Source organism: Telmatherina bonti, assembly GCF_933228915.1.
Source record: "Telmatherina bonti genome assembly, chromosome: 12".
Taxonomy (NCBI): domain Eukaryota; kingdom Metazoa; phylum Chordata; class Actinopteri; order Atheriniformes; family Telmatherinidae; genus Telmatherina; species Telmatherina bonti.
Window position 1 is genome coordinate 7,716,584 of NC_136610.1, and position 17,470 is coordinate 7,734,053.

At 42.6% G+C, this 17,470-nt stretch overlaps 1 protein-coding gene across 1 annotated transcript in view; it reads right to left on the reverse strand.

The window, feature by feature from the left end:
* The window catches only part of dgkq (diacylglycerol kinase theta), a gene marked incomplete at both ends in the record, with an annotated part of 33,168 nt that overhangs the window by 4,903 nt on the left and 10,795 nt on the right, over positions 1–17,470 (reverse strand). The window contains 15 exons of the mRNA XM_079250382.1: positions 657–757; positions 985–1,163; positions 1,244–1,392; positions 2,374–2,525; positions 3,107–3,222; positions 3,978–4,016; positions 6,693–6,843; positions 7,214–7,275; positions 7,349–7,403; positions 7,476–7,566; positions 7,839–8,056; positions 9,623–9,723; positions 9,923–9,991; positions 11,524–11,677; positions 15,336–15,461. Coding sequence (XP_079106508.1) covers positions 657–757; positions 985–1,163; positions 1,244–1,392; positions 2,374–2,525; positions 3,107–3,222; positions 3,978–4,016; positions 6,693–6,843; positions 7,214–7,275; positions 7,349–7,403; positions 7,476–7,566; positions 7,839–8,056; positions 9,623–9,723; positions 9,923–9,991; positions 11,524–11,677; positions 15,336–15,461 — 1,763 coding nt within the window. The remainder of the gene's footprint in view (positions 1–656; positions 758–984; positions 1,164–1,243; positions 1,393–2,373; positions 2,526–3,106; positions 3,223–3,977; positions 4,017–6,692; positions 6,844–7,213; positions 7,276–7,348; positions 7,404–7,475; positions 7,567–7,838; positions 8,057–9,622; positions 9,724–9,922; positions 9,992–11,523; positions 11,678–15,335; positions 15,462–17,470) is intronic.

A 17,470-nucleotide genomic window follows, 5' to 3' on the forward strand; every position in this document is an offset into this window, starting at 1 on the left:
CTTGGTCGAGTTTTCTCCCAGCTGAACCCGACAACCTGCCTTTTAGACCCTATTCCCACATCACTGTTCATTTTATGGCTTCTTTGAGTCTGAGTTTTTACTGATAATAAATTCCTAAATTTATTGATAATAAATTGGTCACTTTATCAGAAAGTTTCTCAAACTTCTGGGTTAGAAAGGATTTTACTTATTTTATTGTGATACTGTATTCTATTATCAGTTTACATATTTAATATTTTATCATCATTTTTAGATTTTAACTTATTTTATTTATTTTTGTTGCTCTAAATTTCTTTCAGTGAAATAAAATATTTAAAATCTATTTTTAAAGCCATTAAAGGAAATTTTAATTTGTTGTAATTTAATTCAGTCTTTTATTAGAAATAAAAAAATGTAACTTTTTAGAAAATTAAATTGAAATTTTATTTTTGCATCATTTATTTATTCATCATCCTAACCGCTGAGTCTGATGAAGGGTCGCGGGGAAGCTGGAGCCTATCCCAGCAGTCTTTGAGCGCCAGTCCATCGCAGGACTTTTTACATTATTATTCTTGTTTATCTAAACTCCGCGTTGCCGTTAAACTCTGTAACACTGTTTAGAAACACGGTGTATAAATAAAGTTGTGTTGCTCTGCTCAGCGTGAGGGGAAGTTTACCTGCTGGTGAATTTGTCGGGTTCGTCCTCTCTGGCCAGGTGGAAGTCCAGGCTGAGCTCGGCGTCGATGCCGAGGCCGAAGTAGTTGTTCATCTGGACGATCTGAGAGGAAGACGGATCGTTGTGAGTCCTCGTCATGTCTGCTGTTGATCATCTGAACCTTAAAGTCCGAGCGCGTTCCTGGTTTTTCTGACACCTGAAACAACTCCCGCCACACGCATCTGGAGACCAGTCTGACCCTGAATCCGTAAAAACTTCCACCTGCGACTCTCCCGTCTGACTGGATGAAGAACCGAATGGAAGCTCCTGATGAGGAGTTTTTAACGCACCTTGGGCGGCTCCAGGAAGCCGTTGTCCTTGCTGTCCTCCGACAAGTCCTGGGCGTCCAGCAGGATGGTCCAGCGGTCCATAAGAACCTCGTCAGCCTCGTCCACAGACACCAGGATGTGGTGGGGGTCCTCGCCGCTGTAACCCGTCCCCCAGCGCAGAACTCGAGCCAAGTCGTTCCCTGATTCGCCAAGCAGAACTTCATGAATCCAGAAGAAAAGCAAACGAGAGGAGAAACAAGTCCTGCAGCGTCTGTCTCACCTGTTCCCAGTGGTACGATGCCGATGGGCGGCTCCCGACACACCAGTTTGTGCCTCACAGCCTCCAGTACTCCCAGCACCCAGCCCACCGTCCCGTCACCCCCACAGACCAGAACCCGGAACCTGGGGACCTCCCTGAAGGTGTGGAGGCTGCAGCAGATAAGACAGTTTCGGCTTAACGTCCAATGATGTCACAGTCACGAGACCAGAACCGAACCAGACTGGGACCAGCTCCTCTGCTCTCATTCACCAGTATCTTCCTACATCTGCTAAGACGCGCTGCAGAAGCTCCGTACAAAACGCCTCCATCAGATTCCCCATCGGGTTTGCAGACGATGAAGCTGCTCGTGTCTCCAGGTAACGGACTGACCAGGTAAACACCTGGAAACGCCCATATATGGTCATGAGACTGATGGCTCACGAGGAAAAATAAACATTAAAAAACATGAATAATGGAAAAAGAATGAATGAAAAGAGCAGCGCGGTGGGACAGAAAGAAGGCTGCTGGTTGGGGGGGGGGGTCCAGTAGGGCTGTGACGATATGCTTTTGTCCCGATTCGATTCGATATTTTGGGTGCCGATTCGATTTAAATTGCAATTCTCACGATTCTTCGAAAAAAAAAAAAAAAAGTATAAAACTTTTTTTTTTTGCTCGTCATTTTTCTTGATTTCAATGAGGAAAAAACAGCCCAGTAGCTCAGACCATCATTCTGCTGCTTTAACGCCCAGGAAGACGAGTACAAAGATCAATAAAAACAATAAAAATGACAAAAATTTTATAATAGATTATTTTTATTTATTTGAAAAAAAATCTATCTTTTCACAAAAAAAAATCTATTTTAAAATTACGAAGCCGAAAAATCTTGATTTTCAACTTTTTGATTCGAACCCCCCCCCCCTAGTGTCCCAGTGTCCAGACATGTCAGCAGAGACCGGCCCCGGTCTCTGCTGGAGGACCGCCATCCCGCAGGTTTTTCCAGCTACAGTCTGCGGTTTGAGGCGTGTTAACGGGTCGTTTTACACGGAGAAACCTGAAGGAACAAACTGTGTGATGAGAAGAGACTGGTGATGGATCTGTGGTTGGTTTGGGATGAACCCAGTCAGACACCTCGCCTTTCAGCTCGCTCTCACCCTGCCAGCGGTCCTCCGTTGGAAATGTCAAAGACCTGGTGAGGGTTCAGGAGTTTCCGGAAGCTGTAGAGGAGCTCTCTCCCCTTCAGACCGCCGCTCTTCGGGTTGACGAACACCAGCAGGGGACACACGTCCTCTCCCAGTTTGCTGTGCTGAGAAAGAAAGAACCAGACGACATCAGAGAGGAGGATTCATGTCTGGGTTTTTACAGGTGGAAGGAGGTTTACTCCGTCGGTTTGACCAATCAGAGCAGCCGGTGTCATTCAGGAGGCGGGATTAAAGAGACAGAAGCTGCATCAGGAACAAAGAGCACGAGGAGGACAGTGCACGTGGTTTATTTCCTCTACTTATTATCTTTTCTGATTATATTTTCTGCATAATCAGAAAATATTATTCTGTACTTATATAATACACACCCTGAACAAAATACCAGTCGAAGTCAAATGTCAAATGTATGTTTTGTTTTTGTTGAACTCTTCTTTGTTTGTTGTTTAAATTAATTTGACATTATTTTAGCCTGATAATCTGACAGCTGAGGACATCATGTCAGGATGCCGACTGGCTTTAAAGACGTTGGGATCCTACATGTATGTTTATGTCAAACCCAAACCAGGCAGTCCACACACATGAAAGCAGGCATCAGAGCCGATGGAGGCTCTGCCACTAAAACTGTCTGGAGATGCTGAAACATCTGAGTGTAGAGAGGTGGTTTGTGAGTTCTGCAGCCGCGTACCTCGATCTGCGGGACGACCAGCGACGTCAGCATCTTGGTACTGATGGAAGTGTCTTTGGCCAGCATGTAGATCCTCTCTGCTTCCGAGAAACAAGAGATCTGCAACGCCACTGCACCTGAACACAGCGGACACATGCAGAGCGTGAGCTTTACGCGTGTGTTAACCCTCTGATGCGTGAATTATTTAAAAACAATGTCTCATACTATGTTTTACTTCTACAGACATGTACAGAGACATTTTCATTTGTATTTATTTTTCTTTGACTTTTTATGTAGATTATTTTTCTATTCTACAGAAATATCTCTGAAATAATATCTTGTCATATTTATATAATAGAAATATTCAGTAAAATGGACTCTTATCATTTTCTTGTCCAGTTTATCACCGAGGTAAACCTGGTTGCTATGTGTTTGTGTATATATATGACATTTTATGCTGCATGTGTTTATTCTTCAGTGTTTGGCGGTGTGTTGGGAGACTCTCCTGATGTCCACTAAAGTGGCAAATTTGCAGATAAACCATCTTAACTTATGAATATACCAGAAAACAGCCTTTAATAGGCGTCCAGGAAGCATCTAAGGGTTGATCACTTCATGGTATTTCCTCATATCACAGCTGGTTTTTCTTCCAACGTGTATTCAGACTAAACTGGAGTCTGCAGCGTCAGTTTTTAACTGGACTTAAGCATAAAATTCACCACCGAATCTGGACGATTCCCAGTTTGTTCTGGTCTGATAAATTCAGACTATCCTTTTCCTTCCTGATGCAGGAAAGAAAGGTGAGGGATCACAGGAGAGGAGCGAAACACCTCTTGACAGCCTGCCCTTTTGAAACCAGCCAGCAGGCTGGTTGCCATGACAACAGCCTCACCTTGACTGCCGTAGATTTGGCTGGTGGTGACCAGGTGACCTGCAGAGACAGACAGAGAGGAGGGAGAGCCGTTAGAGGGCCGTTCCTGCTGAGAGTTGACCTCAATGTTTCCTGACAAACGTTTGGCTTCCCGCTGAGGAAACAAACGATGTGCAGCAAGGTGGGAATAAAAATGGATCCAGTCAAATTAAAACGCTCCATTATTCACGATGCTGTAAAGATAAACAAATTAAAGTTGCTTTTTGAGCAAGGTGCACAGCAGGAAAATGCAGTTTTCTCCAAACCCGCAGAGACAAACTGGGAACGTCGAAGCAACGGGAAGGATTATACATAATGTATCCTGAAGCAGTCGGTGATGCTCAAGCCGCCGCGTCATTAAAAATACAGAGATGAGATGCTGCATTTGTCATGATTTGCAGGGATCGTGGTTCTCTGAGCTGAGCCTCACTAATACGGACGTCCAAACAAGCCAGTAATTCATCACAGGATTAGAGCTCAATAATTAACTAATGAAAAACAACAAATGATGTTTCAGCTGCAAACCGATGCAAGTCAGCAGCATCTCATGTGTTAAACAGCCGCGTGAAAAGACGCATCCTGTGGTTGTGTTACAGATGTCGGTGTGTTTCAGAAGAGTCAGATCACCAGCATGAAACGGAGAAAACCGAGATTTAAAAAAGGAGATTTAGAAACTACTAAAACTGGGTTAAAACCGTCCAACTCCAGGAAGAAATGTGGCGGGAAAACATCCTGAATGACATTGATCACTGGAACGTCTGGAGAAAGCAGATGGGAGAAAAACAGCAGGACTAAGTTTAATAGTAAAAGTAAGAACAATGTCAAGGAACTCAAGAAAACCAACTTCACAGCAGAAATAAACATGTTTCCAGCAGAAATAAACATGTTTCCAGCAGAAATAAACATGTTTCCAGCAGAAATAAACATGTTTCCAGCAGAAATAAACATGTTTCCAGCAGAAATAAACATGTTTCCAGCAGGAATAAACATGTTTCCAGCAGGAATAAACATGTTTCCAGCAGAAATAAACATGTTTCCAGCAGGAATAAACATGTTTCCAGCAGAAATAAACATGTTTCCAGCAGAAATAAACATGTTTCCAGCAGAAATAAACATGTTTCCAGCAGAAATAAACATGTTTCCAGCAGGAATAAACATGTTTCCAGCAGGAATAAACATGTTTCCAGCAGGAATAAACATGTTTCCAGCAGGAATAAACATGTTTCCAGCAGAAATAAACATGTTTCCAGCAGAAATAAACATGTTTCCAGCAGAAATAAACATGTTTCCAGCCTGGTACAAAAATCCATTTTAGGTTTAACAGGTCAGGTTTACCTTCATGACAACTGGGGGGGGAGTGAATGTTTTTCTAACTCACCCGTTTAAAAGTAATTAAATTCAGCATATTTAGGGGCGTGTCCTTTTGATTGACAGGTACCCGATCTCCCGCTTCAAGTCAGAAGAACGTAAAACAACCGCGGTTTTTAGCTGGTTTATATACAGTCTATGGTCCAGACTGACCCTGTTCCCAAGTGATGGAGCGTCAGGGTAAAAGGAAAGGCAGATACAGTGATGCTGCCATCGTGTCTACTGTACAAGCCTGTGGGCATATCTATAATCGTGTGTCAGGTCTAAGTCCAGGTCTAGGATCTTACCCAGTTTATACAGTCTGTTTTTTTCTGTACAATGATTATAAAAGTCCAACAAAACTAAACAAAATAGATAAATGAATATGAGTAAATACAACAAAGTCAAATGAAAGACGAAAACTAAATTAAACATAAAATACAAAATGCAACTAAAGTCTATTAAAGAAAGTAGTCATATAAAATCAAACTAAACAAAATGAACTAAACTAAAAGAGAATAAATAAAACAAAAGAAATTAAATAAAAACAACACAAGGAAATGTGATGGACCGCCATCTTGGTTTTGTTTCATGTTGTTGGTGAACAGGATGTGCTGCACCTGCAGAGGTGGGCGTGGCTAAACCTATAAAACCTGCTTTAGCCCTACACACACACACACACACACACACACACACACACACACACACACACACACACACACACACACTTTCTCTTGTTGTCTTTTTACAACATTTTCACACCCTGTCACACAACCATTCATTGCTTTTCCTTACTGACTTATTCAACATGTCCATCCCTCACTTAAGTCTATTTTGGTTCATTTCTTTAAATAACGTTCATTTATCATTAATCTTTTCCAAAGTGCGACTCCTCTTTTTTTTTTTACCTCTGTGAGCCGAGCCGGAAACAGCTTCATGCTGAAATTAAACAAGTTAAAACAAACAAAAAGAGAAAAACAAACCTAACAAAGCAACATCTGGCTCAACGATCCGCCACAGATTTGTTCCGTATCACTAGAAACACCCGGAGCTGAACGCAACTCAGCAGCTGGTTATGTTTTCTTAATGGTGATGCTGGTAATGTGTTAACTGGTCTGAAGCAGCGGCTTTGTCTGCGCTGCTGTTCGGGAGTGAAAACACACTCCGCCTTCATCACATGACACATTTATTTGATCTTTTTAACCTATTTGTTTACATGTTGTTGACATTTATTTCTTATTTACCAGCTCGGTGAAACAGATAAAACATCAGCTGCCTGATGAACGCGTCTCTCACATGATGAGTGTTTAAGAAAGCCTGCCAGCAGGGGGCGCCGCGGAGGCGACTCACTCTTAACGGCGAGGTGTTCCTGGACGAGCTGGACATACTTCTCTCTGGTCAGCAGGGGGGGCAGTCCTCCAATCAGCAGGCTCACCTGGACCACTTGTTTCATGTTCTCCACCACGTAGAACCGGGTCTGGTTCATCTGCCGCAGAGACGCCTGCCGAACCACACGCAGCATCGTCATGACAACCGCATCAGCATCACGTCTGACAGTTGAAACCAAGGCTTGCTCGTAATGATAGATGATCCGATTGAGTTAAATTGCTTCAGTTTGGGGGAAGTAAGTTTGTACGGTGGCTCTGAGGGACAAAATACAACAAAACGTTGATTTCCTTTTCTAACACGTTTAGTTTTTGTTTTTCTGTTTACGTTTCAGAGCCGGCTTTGACAGTTTCGTCCTCTGGGCCACCGTACTTCAGTCAGATCATGGTTCATGGAAGTCCAGCTGGACTCTGCTGACGTCTTTTTGCTGTAAAATCAGGTTTTTATCGGAGCAGCGGCCATCGGAGGCGTCTGTCTCCTCTTACCTTCCGGATCTCCTGTAGTTTTTCCAGGATCTTCTCGTCGGGACTCAGCGTCTGTCTCTGCACTGCAGACACAAACTTCAGTCGGTCTCAGACGTTACGTGGTGAACTTGGCTTGTTTTAGTCTCGTTTTCTCACCTTGTTTGCTGCTCATGAAAACCTCCATCAGACTGAAGCTTGACACGTCGTCGTCCTGAAACACGCCAAGAAAACAAAGTCAACAAACTTTTCCAGGATTTTCCAGGCTTCAGCAGGTGCTGGTTACCTGTCGGCCCAGCTGACTGAGGACCTCGCTGAGGACAGTCGCAGCGGTGCTCTTCTCTGAGACGAAGACGGGAACAAACGCTGCGCCCGACCTGAAACGCAACAAGAGCCAGTCTGTAAACAACCAGAATCCCTCACTATTCTACATTTCTTTACTGTTTTTAAACTTCTAGAGGAAATCTAAAACACAAGTTCAGGTCTGAAAAGGTTCAAGGTTTAGAATTAGTTTTCCTGACAGATTTTCCCAGAAATGGGAACAAAAAGGAATCATCAGGTTTTCCTGCATCTTAACAAGACTAGAGAATGTAATTAACAGCCGTCCCTGAATGCAGCATCTCTGTGTGACACCTGGTTGAGGTCTCACCTGGGCCACCCGGCATACACCTTGATAACATCCGCATCCCTCGGTCTGGCCCTCAGGAGCCAGGAGTCTCCTCCATCCTTTAGCGAGCCGTGGTTGTCCGGACCGCCGCCGTTGCGGTTCAGGATGTCGTCGCTGTGGAGACGCTGCAGCCCGCCGAGCTCGTGCAGCTCAAAGCCGTTCGGATCGTCTGGCAGGTAGAAGAGCCTCAGTGCCGCCTCCTGCAGGACGACACCGGTATTGCTCTGAGTTTTAGGTTTTCTTTTCCTACGAGCTAAAATCAGTCGGATGACTCGGCAGCTTGGAGAAGCTCAGCAACATGCTGAAGTCATGATTCTCTACATGACTTTATCAGTCTCTCGCAGGAATGGAGGAATTCTGCTCCGCTCTCCTTTGCAACGATGCGCTGCCTCATTGAGGTTCGCAGCTCTATGAAGGTCCCGCCACAGCATGTCCGGTTGAGGTCTGGACTCTGACTGGATCTGACCAACACGTTGTAGATCTGCTGCTGAGTTTGTTGTCCTGCTACACGAGACGGTTTCAGCCAAGCTTCAGCTGTCCAGATCATCATACCGCCACCACCGTGCTGACAGTTGCTACGAAGCGTCTTTGGTCAGAATGAACAGAAAACCAAACACACCATTACAGCAAACATGTCCTGCTTGGTCTGGTCTGTCTGAAGAACGTCGTTCTTGTGTTTGTTCTGATGCAGCTTTGCAAACCTAGGCTGTTCTTTTTTCCTCCTGCAGCTCTTCCAAACAAGCCGGTTGTCTGACTGGACTGTCATGAACAACTAACAAGCTAATTAAGGCCTGGAGAGACATTTTTTTTACAGTTTATGTGGCACACAGTCGAACTTTGGGCTGAACTTACTGGGATGTCTTCTCCTGGGAAGACAGGGAGGAGTCTTGCATACTGACAGACTCAAGATAGTCTGGAAATGAGCTCATAACTCCTCCCACACTGATGAGAAGCAATTACTTCATCATCATTGCTGATGTCTTTCCTCCTTGACAGTGTGTTCACACCATAGACTGTATATAAATGGTGGGCGGTTCCTACCATTGCCATCTTTGCAGGGGCATGCGTGTCGTGTCACCCGGAAAATACAAATATGGGCAAAGAGGTGGAGCTGAGAGGGGGGCTGTGAGCGTCATGGTGGATGATTGACATCGAGCGAACTCCGAGCAGCCTGTAGCTAAGAGCTAACCGAGCTAACCCGGAGATAACAGGAGCTAACCAGTTAACGGAGGTAAGCGGGCTAAAGCTAAGTCACGTTGTTAACCGGCTAAAAACCGCGGTTGTTCTACATTCTTCTGATTTGAAGTGGGAGATCGGGTTGCTGTCAATCAAAAGGACACGCCCCTAAATATGCCGAATTTTGAGATTAAATTACTTTTAAGCGAATTAGAAAAAAATCCACTCCCCCCACAGTTGTCATGAAGGTAAACCTGACCTATTAAACCTAAAATGGATTTTTGTACCAGGCTGTAAACATGTTTATTTCTGCTGTGAAGTTTTCTTTTCTTTTTAACATGGGAGTCTATGGGGATTTGCTCTGTTTTGCAGCCCCTAGTGGATGAAGGGGGAACTGCAGTTTTATGCATAGGCCTAACTTTTGTCCAACGTCGCCACTTGGTTCACACACACTTTGATTCTGACTTTCAGCGTATGTTCGGTGAATAATAACAACTTTAATTATGACTTTCTATATGAAAAGATTCCCAAAGTTTTCCTGAGCCGAGATCGTAGAAGAGGCAGCGTAAGTGTGTGTGTGTGTCTCTCACCACCACTTCCTCGTTCCTCGTGGCTCTGCAGATGGACACCAATCGGAAAAAGCCGCGCTTGACTGCATCATCGCCATCGAACACCTTAAGAAACTGTTTACCTGAGAGTCAGAGAGCAGAAACACACCTGTGTCAGGTGACCACTTTACTCTGCCGTTCCTGCTCAGATTTGATCAGCTGAGGGACATGGGATTGTCTCAATTATCGTCCAAGATTGTGAAGAGTGTTCGAAACTCCAGAGCCGGCGTTCAGGTAGATGTTTTACTGGAAAAGCAGAAGAAAGATGGAGAACAGACCCACCTGACTCTGCAGCAGCCGGCTGGTTGTCTTTAGATGCTGTAGCAGATGAATCGGCATCATCGGAGTGATCTGGAGGAAACACAAATCACACCTGATGAATCTTCACATCGCTGAAAGCACAATGTGTGAGAGCTACAGACGTCTACTGGTAAAGTTGGGCATAGCAATGACTGTAACTACATAGCGGACGGTGGCCGTCGGTGGCCTGTAAGTGAATCCAGGTGTCTGAGGAGGAGTAATGATTGTACTACAGGTAACTATTTTACCATTGTGTACATGTGTACTGTCTTCTTCTGTGGTCCTTTTAACATGTTATTTATCCCAAACGGTGGTCTAACACCTATTACACAAAGCTGGGGCTGCAGTTTTAATGCTCAGAGAGTCCATTCAGAGACACAGTGGTAAAAACGGTGGTAAAAATGACAGTTACCATGTGTGTGAGCCTAAAACACGTCGATATAAATGGTTCATTCTGAAAGAATATAATGAGAAGCTTCTAATAGAAACTGACTTATTAATGTTATATAACATCGTTCTGTCATTTGGCTTTTGACCTGGTTACAAGCTGCACCTTTAAAATAAATTATAAATACGTAAAATCCCATTAAGAAAATAATGATTTTTTTTTTCTTCTTTTGTTTCTTTTTTTCCAGGAAGGTATCTGGTCAAATATAACGCGTTATCATATATTCCTACGTTTATTATATACATTTTTAAAAAGAGTATATTTATTATTTACATTAATATATGAATACAAATATGTATTTATATATTATATACTAATATAAACTAACATGCATTTATATCTTGGACTTTATTAAATCATTTTATAATATTACTGTAATTTTATCAAAGTAATATTAAATATTAATGTTAAAGTAATATTACTTTAATATTAGTATGTGTAGTACTATTATTATTATCATTATTATTATTATTATTAATAATAATAATAATAATAGTAATTATAATATTACTTTAATTCCAGGATTAAATTTTCTGTCTTCCTTGAACACAGAGGAAAAATAGACAAAAAAATAATTAACAAAAAGAAAAAAAAACTATTTGTCAATATTAACATTATATTTCTGTCTTGCTTTTTTGTCCTTTAATTGTTTAAATTGAAATAATTTCCACATTTCATTTGTAGTTCTTCTGTTTTGCTCAGCAGCGTCCGGTCTCTCCCCAGATGTCTCTGCTGCTGTGTCGAGGCTCGGACTCGTCTTTCACGCCTCGGTTTGCTCTGGAAGTCACGTCCTACAAGGCTGGAAGAACCTTTGTAGTAAAAAGTGCTGAAAGTTTCAGACAAAATTGTTTTGCGTATAAACTCTTGGTTTGTTTGTGAGAAACATCTTTAGACAGTCGAAAGGTTTCACATCCTGATGGTTCGGTTTCGGATCAGCAGCGCCGCTGTCAGGAAACCAGACGAGCGTTTGAGGTTTCAGTTGGTGTATCAGCAGCGTCACAGGATGTGGGCTGAATGGCAGTGTGTGTTTTTGTGTGTTTGTGTTACATGTTGTGGGGTTCCTCCTTTTTTGGGGGGGGTAAAATAACACAAGTCGCTTCAACTCAGAGTGAAGGCGCTGAGTGTGTGCGAGTACCCAGGTCGTGGCTGCAGCTCTCAGTGATGCGGTAGAGGTGCATCTTGCTGAAGTTTCTGGAGTCCAGGCGAATGCAGGCTGGATGCAGCAACATGCAGCGCAGACGTCCCAGGTTGCACCCTGAGGGTACGCTGGGATAGCAGGCAGCGTGGGTCTGAGGACAAGACAGACATATTAACACACACACACACACAGCAGGTCCAAACTGTGTTTGGTCTGATGAAAGATGAAACCTGAAATCATTGCTGAGGACTTTTGGGGAAAAAAAAACTCACCTGTAAGACAAAACTGAGGGTAAAATAAAATAATTTACACTTTGGTTGCAAAACTGAAGAAGAGATTTTGGCAAAACACAGGAGAGCTACTGAAACTAAGCCCCCCCCCCACAGTAAATAATCTGCAGGAAAAAGTTGCCTCAAAATGATCCTTTTCCTGCATTGTTTCTATGCAAGAAGAACAGAACCAGCTGCAACTGATTAATTTATCTAACAGAGAAAATACAATAAAAACAAAAATACGCTCAAATGAAAAGTAGGACTTTTTACCCTGGCTGATTTAAAATCTCTGGTTACTTACTGTCTGCTCTTCTAGACAGTGCCAAGTCATTTAACGCCACATTTCCCCATGAGGAGGGGTTGCTAACGCCATTCCTTGAGAGGCGGAGTCCTGCTCGTGTTGGTACTTTCTATGCTGCAACACACCTGACTCAAATCAATGGGTAGATAACATAAATATGCAGAGCTTGACATCAAACTAGTCTGGTGTGCATCAGGTGTGTTGCAGCAGGGAAACTCCCAACAGCAGCCAAAGAGTTTATAGATCAACCATAGACTGTATATAAAAGACGGGCGGAGCCTCAATGACGTCTTCCATAGGTTTCCTTTGGGAAACCTACAGTTCCTACCATCACCATCTTGGCAAAGGCGTGCGTGTCGTCTATCCCGGAAAATACATATATGGGCAAAGAGGTGGAGCTGAGAGGGTGACTGTGAGCGTCATGGTGGATGACTGACGTCGAGTGAACTCCGAACTGTATAAATAAAAGACAACTGAGATAACAGGAGCTAACCAGCTAATGGAGGTAAGCGGGCTAATGCTAAGTCACGTTGTTAACTGGCTAAAAACCGCGGTTGTTCTACGTTCTTCTTACTTGAAGCGGGAGATCGGATACCTGTCAATCAAAAGGACACGCCCCTAAATATGCAGAATTTCGGCATGAAGAGGGAAATGCAGTTTTATGCACTTCTGCAGAGGCTTCCCTTTTAATTGCTGGAGGTTGCCGCTAAGAGCAACATGTTTGGGCAACATTTGATGACGAGTTGTTGAGAAAAATCATTAAATTCAAATCAGATGTGTTGGAGCAGGGAAACATCTAAAACCTACAAAATTGCAGACCTCGAGGTCCAAAGCCAGACCCAGCATCTTAGAAGTTTCCACATTTAAGACACCTGGATGCAATGAATGGCTCATTAACTGGCTGGTAAAGACCAGGTTGAAGAGGTCCATTAACCTAAATCAGGTCTGTTGGAGCAGGAATACACGTCAAATATGAAGGACAGCGGTATTTAAAACACTGTCTTAGTCTTTCTCATGCGTCATATTAAGTTAAGCTGTAATGGCGACTTGTTAAAGCTAGACAGTTCATGAATATAGAGTTCTTTCAGTTTACTTGAGCACAATTGTGATTTACACGTATGACAGTAAAAAGCCGAAACAGGCGGTAAACCTGGTGGAAACAGTTACATAACCATAAAGAACAAACAGATCCTTTAATAACCTGAATATTGATCAGGGTTCGATGTATCCTGTTGATATGATTCCAGAAGTGTCTTTATTCAATCACCGTCTCACTCAACAGCTAAAAGCCTTCAGGTTTGTCAGCTATAATAACTTGTTGGCAGAATTATTGAATCATTGTGGAAATTTAAACTGAAAAGAGCAACTAAATTGTACAGTTTTAACTTTGTTCTGATCTTCTCTCAGACAGAAGAACCAGCTTCCTCGTGGTGGAATTATGGCGATCCCCAAGGCTCCATTTTAAGACCATTTGTTTTTAATCTCTACATGTCGTACCGTTGCCACATAATGAGGAAACAGCACAAACTTTCATAGCTGTCGATGATATACAACTTTATATTTCTGTGCCTCCTGAGGACACTCGCCCTAAAAAAACCCTTATTTTACATAAAGAGGCGTAAATGGCAGAGTAGTTTTTACAGATCAGTCATCAAAGGTTAAATCAGGTTCTTCTAAACCATCAGAAGAAGCAGAAAACCTCTGGGCGGTTTTCTAGTCAAATTTCAATTTTATGCTTTTATTCAAAATAAATAAAACTAGGGTTGTAACAATTCCTCAATTTACATCAATATATTGATCATGTGGTCAATGAGCCAATGAAATCAATCCAAAATGCAAATATCATAAAACAAATCCAAACAATAACCATTTATCAAATGCTCTTATTTTGAAAATAGCTGTATTTTGATTGGCATGTTGTTTTCAGTTCATTACTTCTGTGTCTTTGTTTTAAAAACGGTTTTGCTTTCATTTGATTTAAATAAATGAGCTCAGGAATAAAAAGTTTAATCATATTCTACTTGCTTTTTTATTTTGAAATGAACGGAAACGTCTATGTTCAATTAACTGTCATTTCTTTTCAAATCAATCAGGATCGCAAATCAAAATCAAACTGACTGAATTAGAAAAATAGGTAAAAACGGACTCGATATCCATTAAATCAATATAATATCATATCGAATAAACACTTTTTTTTTTTTACCTAAAGCATTTAGCCGGAGACTTTGGGTCCTCAGCAGCTCATCTTTTATTTATTTTTCAAGTTTGGATTGAAATAAATATAAAAGACCTTTTGTGAGAAACGGACATTTTAAAAGAAATGTGAAGACCTACCTTTTTCATAAAACCTTTAATTAAACACTATTAGTGTAACAGTATCTATCAGTGGGGGGTTGAGGCAGCGATTGCAGTGTGGATGCTTGTGTGTGTGTGTGTGTGCGTGTGTGTGTGTGTGTGTGTGTGTGACACGTGGGCCTGTGGTTGGTGGATTTGGATAGGTAACATGATGTGGCTATCACGTGGTTTGATTTTACCGTTTCAACTGATGATGGAAATGCCTTTACTACAAATCTTTTGTCCAGTTTCTTCAAATGTGTTCAGGACGCGTCGGACGCCATGTTGAAACGTGAGACAGTTTTCCTCGAGCAGCTCTTTGGGATTCAGCTTGTTGCGGCTAGAAGCTTATTTTCTGTCAAACTGTGTTATTTTTGTTGTTTTTCAGAGACCAAACTAAAGAAATGCGAACACACAGAGTGTCTTTGTGACAGGCTGCTGGTGACAAGTATCCCAATCAGGCAGTTTTAACTGGTTCCTTGCTGTTTTCTTTTATGTGGCGACGCAACACTGGTTCATCTCTTGGTTTAAAGGTCAAAGTACGTTTATCTGAAAATGTTCTGGTTCAAGAACTGGGCAGAAAATTGGGGGAAAATCATCAAAAGCCCAAAGATCTAAATCTTTTTGGGAACTAACAACTACGTCAGAGATGAAGACATGAAGGCTGGATCAGGACTGTTAACATGACGATCAATTACAGCAATTTAATTTTAACCTCCCAAAGAATGCTGAGTAATACATGTTTAATGTGTGACTTTGTATTAAACTACAGAACAAATTTAAGCTTATAAAAGTGGAATTTCCCTTTATTCTGTGAACAACCAAGAAGCTGTGACTGGAGCAGAAGCTGCTCAGGGTTCATCTACAACATGTCTGATGGTCCATAATCAGCTGATTCTCACCGTGATGCCGCACCACTCGCACCTCATCCCCGCCAGGACGTCAGACGACCCACACGAACGGCGACAAACCTCGCACCTTGCCGCTGATGCCAGGTTCCCCTCCCTCCAGTGGTGATGGAACGTACCCTGCAGAAAGAAAGATCCTGCTTCATCTGCTGCAGAAAATAAATATGTGATCACACCAAAACATGACATCCTGAAAACCTTCAGCTAATTCCATTACAGTTGAGATGTATGTAGATAAAAAGACCATGTCATGACTTATAGATCTAATAACCCCTTTTTTTTCCAGTAAAACAAAGGCAACATAGACCAGTTCTCCTGTTCCACCATCAGGATGTAGTCCAGCATGGTGGAACCTGCAAGGTCTTCCCTGAAAGAGACGTTGTCTGGATGGGATCAGATGTTTCAGCATTGATGGAGCTTCCCAGATGTGGAAGCTGCCCACGCCATCGGCACTAATGCAACCCCATCCCATCAGAGATGCAGGCTGATAACAAGCTGGATGCTCCCTCTCCTCTTTAGTCTGCAGGACACGCCGTCCATGCTGTCCACTAACTATTCCACATCTTCATCCAGGTTTCCACTCAGAACATTTTAAATGAGCTTTGGTCCAGAGAAGACGGCGTGTTTCTGGATCCTCTTCACACATGATGGAGCTTCAACCTGCCTGTGTGGATTTTAGCCTGAACTGTGTGGTTTCTGGAGACTTCCTGAGTCCATGCACTGGTTTCCAGTAGAGAATCATGAAATGTTCCTTTCATATCCAGTTCTGTTAATCTCTAATTAGTTGTAGAATGCTCCTCCAGTTGTGTGTCATTGGTACCAGTTACTTTTCCATCCTTTTGTTGCTCCTGTTCCAACTTTTTACAGATCAGATCCACAATGACTCATTTTCCATTAAAATCATAAAACATCAACATCAGATCTTCTGTTTATGCTCTATTGGGAATAGATTATGGGTTTATGAGGTTTGTAAATCATCAAATTCAGGTTTTATTTCCATTTTCCCGACCTGTCTAGATGGTAGTATCCAAAACGTTGTTCCTGTTCTGGATGCTAGTATCCAGAATGTTGATCCTGTTCTAGATGGTAGTATCCAGAACGTTGTTCCTGTTCTGGATGGTAGTATCCAGAACGCTGTTCCTGTTCTGGATGGTAGTATCCAGAACGCTGTTCCTGTTCTGGATGGTAGTATCCAGAACGCTGTTCCTGTTCTGGATGGTAGTATCCAGAACGTTGTTCCTGTTCTGGATGGTAGTATCCAGAACGTGGTTCCTGTTCTGGATGGTAGTATCCAGAACGTTGTTCCTGTTCTGGATGGTAGGAACCAGAACGTTGTTCCAGTTCTGGATGGTAGTATCCAGAACGTTGTTCCTGTTCTGGATGGTAGGAACCAGAACGTTGTTCCTGTTCTGGATGGTAGTATCCAGAACGTGGTTCCTGTTCTGGATGGTAGTATCCAGAACGTTGTTCCTGTTCTGGATGGTAGGAACCAGAACGTTGTTCCAGTTCTGGATGGTAGTATCCAGAACGTTGTTCCTGTTCTGGATGGTAGGAACCAGAACGTTGTTCCTGTTCTGGATGGTAGTATCCAGAATGTTGATCCTGTTCTGGATGGTAGTATCCAGAACGCTGTTCCTGTTCTGGATGGTAGTATCCAGAACGTGGTTCCTGTTCTGGATGGTAGTATCCAGAACGTTGTTCCTGTTCTGGATGGTAGGAACCAGAACGTTGTTCCAGTTCTGGATGGTAGTATCCAGAACGTTGTTCCTGTTCTGGATGGTAGGAACCAGAACGTTGTTCCTGTTCTGGATGGTAGTATCCAGAACGTTGTTCCTGTTCTGGACGATAGTATCCAGAACGCTGTTCTTGTTCTGGATGGTAGGAACCAGAACGTTGTTCCTGTTCTGGATGGTAGTATCCAGAACGTTGTTCCTGTTCTGGACGATAGTATCCAGAACGCTGTTCTTGTTCTGGATGGTAGTATCCAGAACGTTGTTCCTGTTCTGGACGATAGTATCCAGAACGCTGTTCTTGTTCTGGATGGTAGGAACCAGAACGTTGTTCCTGTTCTGGATGGTAGTATCCAGAACGTTGTTCCTGTTCTGGACGATAGTATCCAGAACGCTGTT